A 19,125-nucleotide genomic window follows, 5' to 3' on the forward strand; every position below is an offset into this window, starting at 1 on the left:
AAAACCAAACTTCATTTTTAATGGCACCAACATGTCTGTCCTAAGGAGGACCTGTGCTGCTGTTGGACACTCAGTCAGCCCTTGCAACATGATTATATCAAGATAGTGGCTAGAGACACTCAAGTAGGATTGAACTGTGACGAGTGGATATATTTTGTTGTGTGCTGGGGTGTTAGAGATTGAGGATATATGATGTTTATCAGGTAAAGTTTAAAGACTGCCAGGGAGCTGATTTTCTGCCTGGAAACGTGAAGACTGACCCATAACTTTGATAAAGACGTGAGTGTGGAAATGTGGACTTGGACACCCTAAAACTAACCATATTTCTAAGAGATTACTTAGGCTTGTCAGCAAGGAAAAGAATGGGGGTGCAGGAGCCTTTCTTATCAGATAGTGAAATTCGTATTTTGTAAGGGGACAGGTGAACTGCATAATGGAGTCCATTTGGTGAACAGTTTGGTCCAGCCATATTTTCTGGTGAAGGAAATTAGTAAGAAAATGAAAAGCGAGGCCCATCTTTCAGATATCTTAATTTGTGACACTGGCTTGTTTTCTGAGCTCTTCTGCCCCTCTAAATAAAGGACACAGAACCTCAAGTGGTAGAAGATTTATTAAGCCAGTCGTTAAGGTTGCTCTGTCAGCCTGTCTCCTGATGCCTCAAAGATCCAATGTCCTTTGCCTTCCCTCCCTTGTAATTTTTAGTTCTTTGATTTGTGGGGTGAGTTCTACCCGTGTGGAATGAGGATTTTCCTCATAATCAATTTCCTTCTGTTATCTCCCATCTATGTTCACCCTTTCCTTTCCTGAAATCTGTAGGGAAAAAAAGGAGAGGAAAGGAAAGGAAGAAAGAAGGAAGGAACAAAGCTACAATTATTTCCAGCATCGTTAGAGTTCGAATGAAAAGTTAAGCAGGTGAGGGGGGGACCATGAGGTCATTTCTTGGGGCATCTTCCTCCCCACACTGGGTGTTTCTGATCCTAAATTCTTTCAGCTGCCCCTGGCAGGAGCTAAGAACTACCTCATTTCTGTTACTACCACCCTTTATCCCCCGATTTTGCTATCTCCTGTGTTTTCCTTCACTTTTCACAGCTGCTGTGAAATGTGAAGACGTTCATGCCTTTTCTTATATTCAAGATGATGATAAACAAAGCCTGGTGCCGTGACTCAGTGCTGATGAAGGATTTGTGGTACTAATCCCAACACTTGACATTGACAGCAAGCATGGTCCAGCCAACACAATGTCTACTTAAACAGCAGAAAGCTTTTAAATTTAGGGGGAAAAAAAAATAATTTACAGGCAGAATCATCCCATAACCTCGAAATAGGAAGGAACCACCTTCTGCCTTACTCTTTACTCTTTTGAGGACACTTGGAATAGGCACCCGCACCACAAAAGGTATGAACTATCTCTGAGCAGGAGCCACACAGACTCATCAGGCATTTGAATGGCTTATCACTTCTCTCTTGCTGAGTTTACTGTTAACAACTTTTATTGATTGCTACCTTTTACTTCTGTGTCTAATCTAAAAAGACCTTTCTCTTTCATACTTTTTGACTCTCACCAATGAATTTCAATGAGAGAAAGCAGCATTTCTTATTGTCATTTAATAACTGGAAAATATCAAAGTATTGCTACATGTGGACTTGTATCTTTAATATAATACTAAGAAGGAAGTATTTTGAGTTAAGTGTCACATTTTGATCCAGTGTTTGATATTAGATTACCTGTAAGGTTACAACAATTACTTTTGAACTCAACTTTTTTTCTGTTTTCTGAACCTCTAACAAAGGGTGCTCAAAGCTGAATGAGGATCACAATCACCCAGGATGCTTATTTAAAACAGGATTCCTAAAGTCAGTCCAATAGGTAAGATCCTAATAATGGCCCGTCCAGCCCAGTCTGTTGAAATGATAAATTTGAGATGTAGCCACATCAAGATTAGCTGTATCATTGATGTCAGAGATTGCTAATATTCCACCCTTCGGTGTGGTCCAATCTTCACTGTATATCACCCCCACGCTGCCCACCCGACTGACTGTGCTTTTAGCCTGCATCCACGCAGCAGTAGGGACTCATTAGAACGTCAGGCTGGTTTTATGTCAGCACCCGATGGAGGAGGCCTGTAGTTGAAGCTCATGTTTTGTTTTGGGATCTCTGCTTTCTACTGAGCCAGAGTGGGGCACCATTATGTGCGTTCATCGAGGCCTTTATTTTTACTACTCATCAGGACTGAAATGTTACCCCAGCAGTCTTCATGCTTAGGCAAGTTACATGATTTTTTTTTAAGTTTTATGATTTAAAATTTAGAAATGATATTTAATTTCCCAATAATAGATCCCAGTCACCAAATTTTGTAGAAATTTCTAGGTGTTTAATCAACTGCAAATTATACATATAAGTGATAAAGTATTTAAAAGTAGAAATTAGTCAATGTGACATAGAAACCAATCTTAAAATACCCTGCAGTATCAAATTAAATTCATCTTCTCTAGATTCATGTCTCATTTTTACTGCAACAAGTTGACGGTAAGGAACTCTTTTAAGGTCTTAAAATTTACAGAGGCTCATTTTGGAGAAAGGCAGCACATCTAAAGACTTTTGGTATAATGACCTGAGAATTTTTAGAGCTGAGAACTTGAATCTTTTTGGTTGTAACCCATAGCGAAAAAAATGTTTTCGTAAAACTCAGCACATGCATAACAGAATGCTTACTGTTGTGCTTAGTACACTTTGATTTTTTCCAGTTTCAAAAATGTGTTGGTTGCAACTTATTACATTTGCTTTCATGATTTACCAATGGGTTACTGCCCTCAGTTTGAGAAGAACTGGTACTAGTACCTTCTGTTTGCCAGGAGCTCATTAGTCCTTTTACAGGTAAGGAAACTGAGTCACAGAGTAAAGGGTTATTCAGTTACAAAAGAGTGAAGCTAAAATGTCAACCAGGTCTGCTGAACTACAAAACTTACTACTCTCATAGAATGCTGCTTCTCTACACAAAATTGAAGTGTGCCACTCAATTTGCTTCATCCACCCATTCTTTAAGGCAAGCTTACTTTGAGATTGCACATGCATTCATTTGCACTTTTTAAAGAATCCTCTTTGTTCACCAAATCCAATGGCTTCAGTTTTTAATGGTGGCCAATGCGGAAGTATATAGAGCTGAATTCAGTCAATAGATTATAAAATTTAAGATGTTTCCATCTTACCCACATACCTTAATTTATTATTGATATTCCTGTATTATATGTAATATAGATAGTATTTCTGGTTTATAGCCATCACTTCAGTAGTGCTTTTTATATTTAATTGAAAGATTAAAGAAGTGCTTTTAAAAACAAATTCATCCTAAGTCACAGAATCAAATTATTACCCTTTAAAATGGTAACCGGAGGTGGCCATACACTTACTGTAGTGACACTGGTATTTCTTAGAACGTTTTTGAAACTTCTCTTTTGGAGCTGCTGCCAAAGATCTTTTCCAAACCACATGAAAAAGCCATCTCAGTGTTAAGTTGTCACAGACTATGCTCCTGTCCTTATGACCTCTCCTCCCTTCCTTCCTCAGTTTTGCTTTTATTTTGCTAACTTAATTCTTATTTATGCTGGTGCCAGAAAATTGAGGATGCCTAAGAGTGGGGTTTGCTGGCCAGAGTTCCTGGAGGAAGAACTTTTAGGTTATGCTAAAGCTTAGTGTGATGAAGGGAGAATCCTGTGAGTCTACAGCCTTCCTCCGTGGGCTGCCTGCGTCCCCCTCCTCAAGTGCCGTAATAAGGACTGAATACTGGCAGTACCAGTCACAGAAGCTGAGCCAACCCATGATATAAATACACAGTGTGTATTTTTCTCCAGTGAAAGTACAAAAACCAAACCACACCATCCTAATGTTAACTTCAGAAATGAAAGATCTTTCTCAGGGTCCCCTTTGCTCTTCATTGCTGCCACGTGAAATCTTTGGGAGGAAGGATGAGGGGGGAAATGAGCAAAAGCCTGAGACAAAGGTTCTCCTGTGAAATGGGACTTTTTCTTTTCCTGTAATCAAATGTAGCGTGGCCATGGCGCTCAGCTGTTTCTGAATGTCAGACCATGTTCTTACGTAGTCAGAGGCCCAACAAAAGGTAGGGAGCTCCCCAAAAGCCTAAATTAATGTAAACGGTTCAAGGTCTGTTTGTTTTCATTAACAGCATTTGGTTTCTAACAGGTGGTTCTTGCTATGCTCAATAACCTGATACCCTTTTGCAGAGAAATTTCTTGAGTATTTTATAATCAATCAGTGGTCAAAGATCCACATCGCTACCCTCAAAGAAATTTATTATGGGAGACAAGAAGTAATGTGTAATATTACTCAAAATAGAAGTAAAAATATAAAAGATGTCAAAGGCAAATATTTACCTAATATCACAAAATTAGTTGGCACAGCAAAAATCCTCAAAGTAATTCAGCTTAATTTTTTTTATGCCATGTAAGTTGCCTACTGAGACTTGTCTCTCAGTCATTCCAAAGCAGGTCATGGCTGTGACGGAAAGGGAATTGGGTGGGAATCAGCAGATCAGGGCTGTAGTTCAGCTTTGTCTCTGGCAGCTGCCTTCTCCATTCCAGCTGGGGATTCCCCAGCCTTAAACCGTGATCACCAACTTGATTCCCTTCATTTTTATACCTAGCCTGGCACCAAGTCCTGTTAATTCTACTTTGAATATTAGTTGTATCCATTTCTAAATATATTCATGATCATTATTCTAATGAAAGACTTTATTATCTCACATCCCTCCTTCATCTTCCCCAACACTCAGCCATTCCTCACGTTGCTGCCACAAGGAAAAGAACCAGATCTTTTTTTTTTTCCCTGCTGAAATATTTTCAGAGGCTCCCACTGCATATGCAGTCAAATTCAAATCCCTTAGGTTGGCCTTCACAGCCTTCACTAGTCTAGCCCCAGCTTTATTTCTTCAAACTCTCTACTCACCACCTGACAATGCCACTGAAAACCAGACATTGTACAAGAATGATTTTAAGGTTTTCCTGTGGCTAAGCGTAAACTGTTTGCATTTTTCCAAACTAAAATAATTTCTGTGATACTTCATTTTACAACACTGGTCTACTGAGATTTGTTTAAACTCTAACAAACTTGAAAGTTGTTTCCTAGGGAAAAGAGACCCTCCCCCTAACAAAAAGAAATTGCACTCAATTCTTAACCTCCAATGTCAGCCTTGTCACCTGTGTGTGTGATAGCCAAAGCATGAGGATTTTTCTTCCATAGATAGGTGCTCTGGTTTTGAGTGAGTGTTTGTCCAGCTCCTGTGAGAAACTTGACTAATATTTGAGAAAAACATGCAAGAGTCTATGTTAACCCATATAGTCCTCAGTACTTGAGCTTTTCCTGTGTTAAGGTTAATCGATAAAAAATGATGTTTACCAGGGTTTCACTAGCTAAAGCCCTTAAAGATATTTTCTACTTTATAGTTAAAACCTTTGGTGTTAGCAAGGGTAAGCACAAGAAAAGGCCTGGTGGTGAGAATGCCTACAATCCCTGTAAAGCTTACTAAATTCTTTTATTTTGTTGCTAAATAATGATTATATAAGGAAACATGCAATAAATTGACTCATGTAACATTTAATTGAATGCCTGTTTTGTGTTATGTGCCAGAGCAATACATAGAAAAATATTAGGCCTATAGAATTTATCCTCGTGAACCACTCAGGATGATGAATTCAGATACCTACAGCGGGTAAATCACAGCATAATGGGGTAAGTACCCACAAGAGGGCAGGCCAAAGTAAGGTGAGGGCACAGCTGGGATGACCAGCTCCAGCTGGAGAAGAAGGGGAGGACTTTCTAGAACATGTGGCGTATAAGCCACACCCTGAAGAACAAGGTTGTGGGCAAGAGGCATTGCATGCACAAAGGATTTGAAACATGAAAGAGCACAACATACTTAGAGAAAACGGAGAATTAAATGTTTGTTGTGAGTGAGAAGCAGGCCGTGTGGAAATGGACTGAAGTGGCTATGACTTCTGACATTTTAACGCTTCCTTGTTAAAAGGAATTGGCGTGTTGCTTTGTGTCAGATGAAACATGTAACCTCTGAGTTCATTTTGCTTTTGTTGCCTGGGAAGTTAGTAATAAACCTGGGTTCTCGGTATATTGGGTATAGTTGCTTTTCTTTCCTACATGTAAGAAATGATCTGTGCTTTCTGACCTCTCTGCCGTGAGATCCCCTGCTTAATATTGAATGTCTGCTTTCTTCCTGTCCTGTTACTCATTCCATAAAATTTATTGGCAACCCACTGAGAAAGTCATGAAGTTTCCCTTTCAGTGTCCCAGACCTCCGTGGTCCAGTTTTCCATCTCTACATGAGTATTTCTTGACCACTGCAATTCAGTGGCTCCCATTTTCATTTGTAAATTCTACTTTATAGGTATAAAAGTCTTTCCTCTGTGGTGCGGTGATTTTCCCAGCTGGCCTATAGACTTCTTTCAGGTAGAGACCCTGTGGTCTGCTGCTTGGAGTACTTTACAATGTTAAGTATGGCGAGAAGGGGAAGGAAGCTTTATTAGTGACTCCCGTCATAGCACATGCACTTTGATGTCTTTCAGGGCCATGTATTGACACGTGGAAAAGCTTTCTGAGACATAACCAAACTTTGCTCAGTACTCATGTTTGTATATTAACATAGGAACGAAGGATGCAACAGAAGACATCTCTAGGACTTGGAAGTCAAGAATGAAAATATAAGAATTTGGAGGTAAAGGTTATTTCTCTTTTCCCGATTAAAATTATTGACTTGAAAGAGAGAGGATACCTAGGACCTGAGTAACTGAAGATATGGTATGAGGAAATTTGGCTTATCTTCTCTCTTACATAGCATCAGTGAGGCCAGAATATGAGGAACCTAAGGATTTATAATCTGCTGGCTTAGTATTGAAATAGGGCAGCAACAGGAATGGAATTGCTGAGTGAGGCAAGCAGAGACTGGAATTCGGCATGTGCAGGGCTGAAGTTAGAAGGTAGGCATTTGATAGGATTTGAACCCAAGTCCCTGCTAGTCAGGTTCATATACTTACTCTACCAAACAGCCTCTCAGTGAGTTGATAGTAATGACAAGAAAATACTTGGCATTTACTAATTCTCCATGGACATTAGGTCTTTCTTCAGATTTAATTTTTATAACAGATTGCTGCTGCCCCTTGTCTGTTCAAGTGGGGGTCAACATCTCAGGACTTCCTTAGCCTTCCCCTGCTGGCACCCCCACTTTCCCCTTGATACTCTGCCTATTTCACAAGGTGGTCCTAAAGATTAAAAGAATGAATATGTTAAGTGCCCCAAATGGCCATTCTCTTTCTCATAAACTGCAAAATATTAGTTGCTACTGTCATTATTGTAATTGTTACTATTTTTTTTTCTCAAGGTTCAAAGAAAAGGTAATGAACATATCAAGTATTTATAAAAATAGCATTAAGGAGACAACTAAAATGAGTGAAGACTTGATAAATATATCAAAAATCCTTAAAATGACTTTTTAAAGGTTTAGTTATTAAGGTGGCACAATGAGTAGGACTAGAGTGATCCAACGTCCCAGTTTGTCTGGATCAGCCCTAATGCACATCTGTCCTCCGTGTAAAATTATGAACACTCCATTTCACTCTCAAAAATAAAACACATGAAACACAAAACAGGTAAACAAGCAAGGTCTTTTTACCTGAGAGGCCTGCAGTTGTCAAAAACAACTAGACAAGCAATTCCAAGCAATCCTAAACTATTGAAGCAGGAGATGAGAATAAAGACAGCCTCGTTAATAGAATTCTCCTGGAGGGGAGAGGGAGCCTGATGAGATTTAGGAAAATATAGCCTCTTTCTGTTCCTAGCCAAAGAAACTGATTCCTGACCCCAACGCTGTAAGCATGCCTCCACACTTAACTGTGCTTCACTCAGCAGAGCACCTGCCACATTCTATTAGTCACCTTTTTACTCCTCTATTTGTTCTTTCACACAACTTCAAGTTCCATGATGGCAGGGGCATGCTCTTGTTCACCACTGCATGGGCCTGGCAATAGTAGACAACTCACACTTGCTAAGTGGTAAATGTGTTTTGTGAACCACACCTGTTGTTTGTCAGCTCACTATCATCTGTCTTTCCATAAGGCTGGGAAACTGAGCAGTCAGATGCACCTCATAGAAAATGTGTCATGTCAGCAGGAAAGTATCCAGCACCCTTGCAGAACCCTGCACCGCCCAAGAGGGCACTCCAGGCATGTATCTGAGCAGGTGAAAGATTTTAATCTATTCTAGGCTAGAAGTCTTTGGGCCCCATAGCAAGTTAGGCTATAACTCAAGGTGACTGGATTTCCCCATCATGTTTGTGACTGATAAGATCATCAGACGATTGGAATCCACCCCAGTTATGGTGATGCTTTCTTGGCCTATATTCATTCATTTATGTTTCTCGCCCTTTTTTTTTTTTATCAGAGGTTTATTGATCACTTGCAGCGCTCTAGGTTGCTAGGAATACAAAGAATAGTTCCTGCTTCCCGGGCATTCACATAGCGATAAGGAAAAGGGATGTGCTTCCAATTTAGGATTAGACTGGGTACTGTAAAACCCAGACGGTTGTGGGGCCACCAGTGATGGTAATTGTCCTGGGCATTAATAGAGGAATTCCCTAAAAAGGTGAGGGAGAGGGTGGTAAGGGGGAGTTTTGGAAAAATTGTGAGCTGCACTATTCTCCCTCCAGTGATTCCAAAACCTGTTGTCTAAGGGTAGACCAGCTCTTCCTCCATTTTATTATTTTTAGAATCAAGTAATTTATTTGCATTATTCATGGGGCATCTAGCACCCTCCAGTCTTAGTACCAAGAACAATTCTCTGAAATGAGTTTAGGGAGCTCTGATGCTTCGACTAAAGGCTAGGTTTGAGTCAATCAGCATATGGATTCATAAAACTTTCCATTCTGATTCAAATAGTATTAAATAATCTAAAACCAGAAAAAACTGGTGATTCTGGTCATCTGGATTCTGAGCAAAATGTTCACATTATATAATACTATTTATGGCAAAGTGAATTAATAAAAAGTCTCAAATATAGAAATACTTTATAAATATAGTTTTATTACTTGGAAATACATACAAAAGTTCAAACACAGCTAAAAAACAGTTGCCAAGCAGAGGTCCTATCCAACCTGTATTAATGAATACATAAAACAGTTATAACCAGCTTCAAACAATTAAGTCCAACTTGTTTTCTTCAGGGTCTTTAAAATTGGGCTTAAAAATTGTTTTATTCTGTACGCCTGTTTAAATCTTTCTCCCAAATATAGACAACTAACATCTCCATGTGGGTACATGTGTTACTTAAGAAAAATAGCTAAAGTCATTAACTGTAATTATCTTGAGAACTGGAATGATCTTTGTTCATTTCTAGTCTACTATCACCTTATATCTTCCATGGTTTCTTGAAAATTCCCAGTAGTTAACAGAAAGCATTTGCAGTTTCCAGCAGCTCTCTGGGACACCAAAGTTTGGGCCTAAATGCCCTGAAATTATTTAAGGTGTTATTTTTTACTTCTCAGTTTTGCAAGTTTTATCATTTTGTTTTTATCAAGTCAGACTACTGAGTTACTCCATTTTCCTGATTTGTTAATATGTTACATTCATTTATCCATTTTCTTGTTGTCTTGACTTAGGGTTTTTTGGAAGACTTTTTGGCAACTTTACATTTTCTGAAAACTTTAGGTCATTCTTAGCTTTTAACATTTCAAACATTGTTTTCTCTCTCCCCTTTTTGGCCTTTCTCATGCGTGTTCCCATATACAATCTTGGCCAGCCTGACTTCAGCAGAGAGCTCTCTCTGACGTGACTTAGACACCCATTCTCTAGCCTGCTCTCTAGGTTCCTTTCAACTTTTAAAAAAATGTTCCCCTAGAAAAAGTGTATATCCTTTTGGTCCCCCTCATCACTAGAACACTTTTTGAAAAGCTGGAAAATGCAGTGGGCTGCCAAGCAGATATCTTGCTTATTTTTATTTTGTGACTCAACTGTGTTCTTCAGTCTAGTCTTATACCCCCTCGCTTCACAGCTGAGGAGCCTGAGGTCCAGGCTGCACTGGGTAAAATGAGAAGACTCTACCCGTGATCATCTGAGATTCCTGGTTCAGAGGGGAAGAAGTCTACATTGTGAGTTCTAGATTTTGAAGTTCTCTCTGTACATCCAGCAGGTGACAAATTCCCGTGGATTCCACATCTTTGACTCCTCCTGTGTCTGTTCTTTTCAATCTCTGTCTTAGCTCTGGCCCTTGTCTCTCCTCTTCTGGACTCATTTTATCATACCTACATCTGCTTCCAAAGTATTCTTTCTTAAATTTAAATATAAACATACCTCGTCCCTGCTTAAAATCTGCTGATGGAGCTCTACTGCCTTAAGATATAGTACAAACCCCCTGACTTGGCATACAGGCCCTATATAATCAGTTCCCATTTCTTTCTCCAACTTTCTCCTTTTCCTAGCCACAGGCCTCCCCACTACCCCCACACACTAGCCCTATGGTGAGAACTTATTTTCTCTATTGCATTTTGTTGTTTCATATCTGCTTAGATTATTCTCTCCACCAAGATCCCTACCTTCTGAAGAACACCTATTATCTATTAAAAGCTCATCATAAAAATAATCACACTGAAATCTTTGAAACTGATTGTTCCTTTATGCTCCATTAGCCATTGTTTTCTTCTTTACATCTATAACCCTTGTTACACTCATTGTTTACATATCTACTTGCCTCGCTAGACAGACCATAAGGAACTCCAGGGAAGGAATTATGCTATTCATCTTTGCATACATCGTATACAACAGCACCAATAAACCTGCACTGAACAAATGTCAGATGAAATTTCCCCCATGACTTCCTCCAATCCTACTTCCCTATCAGGACCTAGACAATTACAGTCCTTCAAATACCAAGACTGCTCTTAGATCCAAATCTTCAAGCAAAACAGCCTTAGTACCTATGTTTTAAAACATCTGTTATCCTAGAGATTTATCTAATAGGTATTAGCGAATACTACACACTGGAGATAGACAAAAATTCATTGTCCTTGCTTTCCTCACTAGTTTTGCAATCTAGAGAAGATGATAGTGGCAGGACTAGATCCTAAGCTCCAATGTGCATGAATGCTAAATACCACAGCCACAAACCTGTTCACTGTTTTAATAGCCACTCCATTCTCTTAGATCACACGGAACATGTTCCTTGAGGTCTTTTGGAAAACTAGTCTCAAGCCAATTCTCCTTAAACTAGTGAGTATTATCTTTTATTATTTTAGAGCCGATCACACATTTATTCCAGTTAATTGCATGTCTTATGTGCCAGCTTGCTGAATGTTTGTGAATTTTCATTCTGATTGCCTCAGATTTGGTCCATCCTATGACCTTCTTGAAAACTACAATTCTGATTTTATTCAAGTTATTGATTAAAAACAATGAAGAGAACAGAATTAGGTCCAACCTTCAGGAAGTTCTCTCTTGCTTTTCTAGTTAATAATCTGGTAAAATATACTAAACATGCCCCTTACCATCTTATTAGCAACATTCATTATTCTGAATGAAATGACAAGTCAGTCATGCATAACTAGGAATTCTAAGCTGATTTTTAAAAATAACAATCATTAAATATCCATTATAAATATTCACTTTATTTTAAAAGAATTGGAAGATGTTACATATATTACATACTACATATAATGGCACATGTCAGTCTTTTAAGCTTAAAAATAATCTTTTCCCAAACTGGGATTGACTTAGACTACAAGTATAAAATGACTCTTGGCCTATAGCACCAACCCAGGCCCAGAGGAAAGCCAATTTTGAACTTGTCTGTCCTCTGGCCTTGGGCTTCCTGATATGACACTGAGGGTCCTCTCCCTCTGGTTTTGTTCCCTGGCAGTATTGCGGCTTGGCACAGGGACCCATTTGACTGTACACTGCAGGCCTGGGAAATCAGGGACTCTAGAGGTTAGGGTCTTCTAACAGTTTTACAATGGAAAAAAAAGGAAAACATATGTGCCTTATTGTTTATATCTATACAACTGTAATAAGACTCTACAAGACATAAGAAGGTTAGAATTATTGAAGTACAATTTCTCTGCTGGTTTTTCTCTTTGGAAACTGAAATGTTATGATAGGAGGAGCCTTAGAAGTCATCCAGTTCAATTAACCAGTTAACCTGCTGCACTAGTCTCTCCCTTGCCCAGATTTAGATAAAATTCAGAGTTTTAAATACCATCCAAATACCATGTTGTTAGACAAACTCACAGAAATTTAATAACGCTTTTCATTTTCTTTTTCTTAATTCATAAGGACAATTCCTGCCAAATGTTCTGGCTTATGGCTTTCCTCCTCGTCATAGTATGTGTAAGTTACACATTTTAAGAATCAAAAAAAAATACCACTATGGAATTTTCATAAGCAAGATCCGACCAATCAGTAAAACACAGTACACAGTGTGAAAATTTTAATTTATTCCCTTCCCAAGTATCCATAATATATACCCCTTAGCTTTGAGAAATGTGATAATGAAAATACCAACAGAATTGATCATATGTAAAGAAAAGAAAGAAAAGCACATACTACATGGGAAATATCCCTAAGTCCTCTCTAACCTAGTAGTGCAAGTTAATGGTATGTTTCTGGCAATGTCACCGTTCACTTGATTTATAAAAATTTTACAGGACAGATTTAAAGCAAAGATAGGCCTCTGTTTTTGTTGTTTTTTTAACCCTAGGAGATTTTTTTAAAAGAGGCTATATTAACTGACAATGTATTTTGAGTCAGGGGGGAGAAAAAAAATTAAAAACCCAAAACTTCTTTCAGTTTATTCAAAATAAAAATACACATAGAATTATGAAAATATAGGTTTACTATTTCCACCACATAAGTTGATGTTGCTGTTTGAAAGGCTTGCAAATTGTTTTTCAAGTTTTTAAAGCTCATCTCGATCCCTCAATAAAGTATACCTATATTCACTGGGTGCTAGTTTCTGGAAGGAGCTCTCAGGTGGACTGCTTGCTACATCTTCAGCTTGCTACAAAAGAAAGAATAAAACATTTTTATTTCAACATATTTTAGAGTGTCATAGTATTTTAATAAGAATATGAGATGAATGGCAACTGCCCTATAATTATTTGCTTAATAATTGGTAAGTTAGATAGTTATACCAAAGACAAGAGTTAAGGTTGAAATTTGGCTGTCCCCATTTCCAATGCCCTTAGTCGGATTCTCCAGGACAGGGCTGTCATAGAGTAATTAACTATGGATTTATTGACAGTTTCTAAGATGTGGTGGAAAAAAACAAAAGAGCCAACATCTGGATATTTTCCAGAATATTCTGTACAGGCAGCACAACCCCTGCAAAGCTGGCTCAAACTGTATTCTCTTACAAATGACTGCTAAAGAGAATGAAAAGTATCTAGTATTCTGTACATAGAGCTCTGACTCAGCAATTACCTGTATACCAGAAATTATAAAGCTTAACTGACATAAAACAAGTACTTCAATACTACAAGAAATTAATTTCTGTAGTAGTTTACTTGTGCACTAATAGTGAACAAAACATACAGTGGAGCTATAAGCATGACTTCCAAAAATTTCAAAGAAGACCGTTGTCTATCTCCACACTGAGTTTCTCATGAGAAACATGACTGTAGTTAACACAGGCACACAGCACACACATGACACACTACACGTAATGGCACACAAACATTATAACAGGAAGCTATGTGTCTATAAACTTTCCATTTTACCTTGTCATGTTTCCCTTCCCCAATACATTGTTTTATTTTTTACTGAGATAGTATGTCTGGTTTAACTGTCCAATGGAGAAGTTGAAACAAATAAAAATAATGATAAGCTACATCTTTCCTGAGTCAAATAAAGTACTAAAGCAGGCCTACATTTACAAGGAAAACAATTACATTAGGGTTATGGCCAACAAAAAGTTTGCCTGCTTTTATAGTTGCCTAATTATCAAAGAAAAATCTGACTTCAGATTTCAAGGAAAAAAGTATGTCATCAGATTTCTAGAGGGAATGCTTGACTGTGAACATAATTTGACTAGAAGTTACAAGGTAGAGATAAAATTCTCAGGTAAAAATACACACACAAACACACACATTGAACAAATAGAAAATGTTGATTAATAATTGTAAAGCATTCTAAATTTCAAGTGGAATAGATGTATTAAACCATTAGGTTTCTAACATTAATACTGTATTAGTGAAGACTTCAGGTGATTTAGCGAGAATACCAAATCATTTTCTTTCTAGTGTGGTCAACATCCCAATCACAGAGAAGGCTTGAGCAATTAATGGAATCCACGCATTTCTTTACTCATCTACCAGCTTCCAAATCCTATCTCTTACTTCAATTTTTAAGCCAACTGTGTTTAATCCTTTTGTAGCCATAGCCTACAAAGGACATACATATCCAGACCACCTCAGTTTATATTATCAAGAAACTATACTGTAACATTCTTGCAAGTTCTCTGAGGTTCTAAAAAATTTTTAAATTAATCTGAAAAGAAACATAATTTGTATATTCTAGAGCCTGTTCAGAATTTCTTTACAATGACATACAGGAGCAGAAACTAAGTCACTAAGTCTACGCAAGAGCTTTAGATCCTCTGCAAAACAAACTGAATAACAAAACTCCCACTGAAAAAACAAGAGACCTACCTGTCCTGGGGCTATGTCAGTTGGGTCAGGACCATGATGGAATTCTCTGTGCAGTTTTCCAGAATGTAAGTCAAATACAAACTGCTTGAGTTTTCCGGGAATTCTAAAACCGTCAAATAAAAATTTATGTTGAACTATTAAAATAGACTTAGCTCTCTTTTACCAACTTGACAACATTAAATTTTTTGTTTTACTTTACCTGTAACCTCCACCATCTTCTCATAACTATCACAGGCCAGATATATGTTGAACTTTTTTATACAGTTGAATCATGATATCTAGATACTCTGCAGTTTCGTGTTCTAATTCACACACTTGTTTCAAAGAAATTTTTCTATGGTTATTTTAACAGATGCTTTAGAGACTACAACGATGATGTCCTAAAAACTTACTTAATCATTCCTTATTGGGCATTTTATACATTTTCCTTACTTACCATATGTAATAACAACAACCAAAAACCAGTATATTCCAGCAAAACCACATTAAAAATAACAGTCTCAAGGGAAAAGTATTAGGGGTCAACCATTAAAAAACCTGGTAGCTTTGTGACCACAGTACTACTAAGAGGCTGAAGTGTATTAATACTGTTCAGCTTCTACCAGCATTTGAGTCTTATCAGCCAGGTGACCCTGTATAGCCTTAACGTGGAGTTTACAAGTCCTTTTCTGAGATGCAGGTCCTTGAGGGCATTCATTGCCAGTAGAAACAGTTGTTAACAAAATAAACTAGGGAATAGCTTTTTCATTTTTTTTTAATACACAGGGAATTTTCTGTATAATTTCTTCAATCATGCATTCATCTTTGCTGGATAGCTCTTAACACTGGAAAAACAAAGTACCTCTCAAGGCCATGAAAGTGGCTGGTTTTTTTGTTTGTTTGGGTTTTTTTGTTTTTTGAGATCTTCATATACCACTAAGGCATTCTCTTTAATGATGAAAAGCTTTCCTTGATGGCTTCAAAACATTCTGAGGAAAATAACACAGGAAGCAACACAACTCACTTCATTTCTCTAATTACCAATCATGTATCCACAAATCAATGGTAGACACACTGTAGCAGAACTCACCATCCTGAGCTAAGCAGATTTATACATCAGCTTTTTCTTTTTATTTCTTTGAGTTGTATCTGAGAAAATAGATTATGAGCTTTCTACAAAGTGTAGGCAAATTATACCTACAAAACATCATTTTTTGCTACTAGTTGTCTACATGTTTGTTCTTTGAAGTCTTACCAGCACTGTTTGTCTTTATTATTAAAATTTGTTTTGCTCATCTGACAAAAGACAGGTGAATTTTAATTTACAGTTCTTTGGAAGGTAAGCAATGTTTTTCTATTGCTTATTTTGATTTATATTTTTGTTCGAATTGTCTATGTGCCACTGAGATCTTCGTACCTTTAAGCTTCATTATATATTTTAAATAGAAACCCTTTGTTTTTCATATCTTGTAACAACAATTAAAATCAGATTTATTTTAATTCCTTCAATAGAATTGACTTTTTTAAATCATTATTTTTTTGGTAGCAAAGAATAGCTGGCTTGTGTTAATATTACCAGTTTCTTTTCCTTTTATCCTCTCCCAAGGTCCTGCAAGGGCTGTTTCTTCCTTTCAATAACTCCCACTGAGATGTACCAACCAATAACTTCATTGTACACCCATTTTGGCTCCCCACTAGCTCCAATGCAACAGAGATCAGCAGGCGCCAAATGCACAGTTTACAAATACAAATGACTGTCAGGTAGCTCTATTGACAGAATGCCTCTGAAAGGTTCTTTGGTGCTGAAGAAATTGCACATGTACCAGAGATAAACAGAGAGATCAATTTAAATTTAATCTGACATCATCTACTGTCACTCACAGCAAAGTGGCTAAAACATATCCATTCAACCCAAGGAATTGCAAATGATTTATCTGTAAGATAAAGTCTTGTTAATTTGTATAAATTCCAAGGGCGATCACAACTAATATAGTGAGAACTGATTCTGCTAGTCAAGAAATAATTTACAATTAAATTTATATTCGAAACATATTTTTCCTTGTCAAAAGATGAGAAGAGTGAAAGACCTGTGAGCAAAAGTCAGACACGGGGGAATTAATCTGGTAGAAGATGAGGATTAAAACTTTTTATCTGGAATATTTTGAGTTCTTGAATAATACTTGGGAACCAAAAAAAAAAAAAAAACTCAGATAACTAGCTGGCAGCCAGAAAGTATCCATCAGTAAATAGTAATCAGTGAAATTAACAATATGAAGAAAACAGACAACAAGCTTATCTGCTTAAAAGGAAAATAAATGGACCTGAGCCATAATAAATTCAATTATATTTTCACACATTAGGGTTTGACTTTTCTAATTAGAACACTTAGGTATTTCCCATTTGCCAAACACTATTTTGTCTTACTGACCATCTTTATTTTCAGGTAATGCAAACTTTAGACAAATGTTTACTGTATTATTAAATGAGCTCTGACATGCATATAAGGTGAGAAGTACAATTTTTTAATTTAAATACAGAATTCAACTTTTTAAGCTTATAGTTCTATGGATTTTAACATATGCATATAGCATATACATGCCACCTCCAAAAACAGGATACAGAAAAATTCTAACAGCCCTCCTTTTTTTAATTAGACCCTCCTCTTCCCCCAACTCCTGCCAACTACAGATCTGTTCTCTATTTCTACAGTTGCCTTATCTAAAATGTCACATAATGGAATCATATACTATGTACCCATGCCAATGGAACAATATAGTATATAACCCTAAGAATGGCTTCTTTTGTGGTATATATACACAATGGAATACTACTTAGCAATAAAAAAGATAAACTCATGCCATTTGCGGCAACATGGATGGAGCTGTAAGGGTTGATGCTAAGCAAATTAAGTCAGAAGGAAAAAGATAAATGTTGGATGTTTTCAATTATATGTGGAATACAGAAAAACCAAACAAAGGGCCAAAGATAAATGCTGAAAGCTGAGGATGGGTATGGGAAGGGGTGAAAACAGGAAGAAGAGCACAAGGGAATATGGTGTTGGACTGTGGGTGCTTCGGTAGTGGGGGAACTATGGTGGCCACACCTGAGAGGAGAAATTATATGTTGCGCAAAAGTTAACAGTATATGAGAGTTCCATTCTTCCACAGTTGATATATATTAGGACATATTCCATATAAGCAGATAGATACATTCAAAGTAGTTAAACTCACATTTGTATTGGGTTGTCAGAAAAGTCAGCCTATTTTTTGCCCCTATTCTCCTGCTGTAGTTGACTGGACCAAGAGATGAGTACTTGACAAAGCAATGCTTGTCTATTAGCTGGCAACATCCTATTTATGCTTTGGTGCGAAAAGAAATTGAATTAGTAAGATTCTCCCAAAAAATCCAGGAATGGGAAGCAGTGCTCTCACATCCTGCAAGTGTGTATAGTCCTGTGAGTAGGGACGGCAATAAGAGAAGTGACTATATTTTTGAAGATTTTTGAAAGAAATTTGCTAAGTTGCAAAAAAAAAAAAAAAAAAAAAGATATTTTTGCAACATACTGCTTTTCATATGTACTGAAAAGGTTAGGTTTTGGTATTAATGTTTTAAGTTTAGGACTCTGGGGTTAAATATACTCTGACATGAATCCTATTCCTGCCACTATTTAGTTGTGTGGCCTCACTGGTTATTTTACCTTCCTAAGTCTCAGTTTCTCTGAAATAAGGAAGAGGCAACAGAACACTGATTGCACCCTTCCCCCACCCCCCTCACCAATGCCTACCTCTGGCATGGTAGGAGACTGCAAATCTGCTTTCTCTCTCCTCACCACAACCACACACCTCCTCCAGTTGACCCTAGAAATGCTGAGTTACTAAGTAAAAGTAATAGTAATTACAGTAATTTATGGAAACTGCTTATCATTTAAGCCTTAATTACCATGCAGCACAATAACAATTATGCAGGCCATTAAATGTGTCAGATTCACTTTACTGAATGATTTGATTTTTAACACTAACTTCTATCACACAGGCTCAGTTTGTAGTTGACACAGCATGTGCCCTCCTCACAATTAAAAAAGTATTGGAGGGAACAGTGCCTAGGAGTGGAAATCAGGCACCTAAGGGAAAAATTAATTTCTTTCAAAGAGCTTCAAAATATAGTCACTTCTCTTATTGCCCTCCCTATACACACTTGCAGGATATGAGAGCACAACTTCCCATTCCTGGATTTTTTGGGAGAATCTTATTGACTCAATTTCTTTTCGCACCAAAGCATAAGTAGGATGTTGCCAGCTAATAGATAAGCTTTGCTTGGTCAAGTACCCATTCTTGGTCCAGTCAACTACAGCAGGAGAATAGGGGCATGGTGTCATGTGATAAAGAGCACAACCACTTTACATATACACAATGGAATACTACTCAGCTATGAAAAA

The 19,125-nt window shown here is 37.4% G+C and overlaps 1 protein-coding gene across 1 annotated transcript in view; it reads right to left on the reverse strand.

Moving 5' to 3' along the window:
- Nucleotides 1–12,961: 12,961 nt before the first annotated feature.
- The window catches only part of ERP44 (endoplasmic reticulum protein 44), a gene marked incomplete at its 3' end in the record, with an annotated part of 69,328 nt that continues 63,164 nt past the window's right edge, over nt 12,962–19,125 (reverse strand). Inside the window, exons 11-12 of the mRNA XM_084238493.1 lie at nt 14,712–14,814; nt 12,962–13,063 (exon numbers count right to left, since the gene is read on the reverse strand). Of these exons, the coding sequence (XP_084094619.1) occupies nt 12,962–13,063; nt 14,712–14,814 (205 nt within the window). The remainder of the gene's footprint in view (nt 13,064–14,711; nt 14,815–19,125) is intronic.

Source organism: Talpa europaea (assembly GCF_964194135.1).
Source record: "Talpa europaea genome assembly, chromosome: 7".
Taxonomy (NCBI): domain Eukaryota; kingdom Metazoa; phylum Chordata; class Mammalia; order Eulipotyphla; family Talpidae; genus Talpa; species Talpa europaea.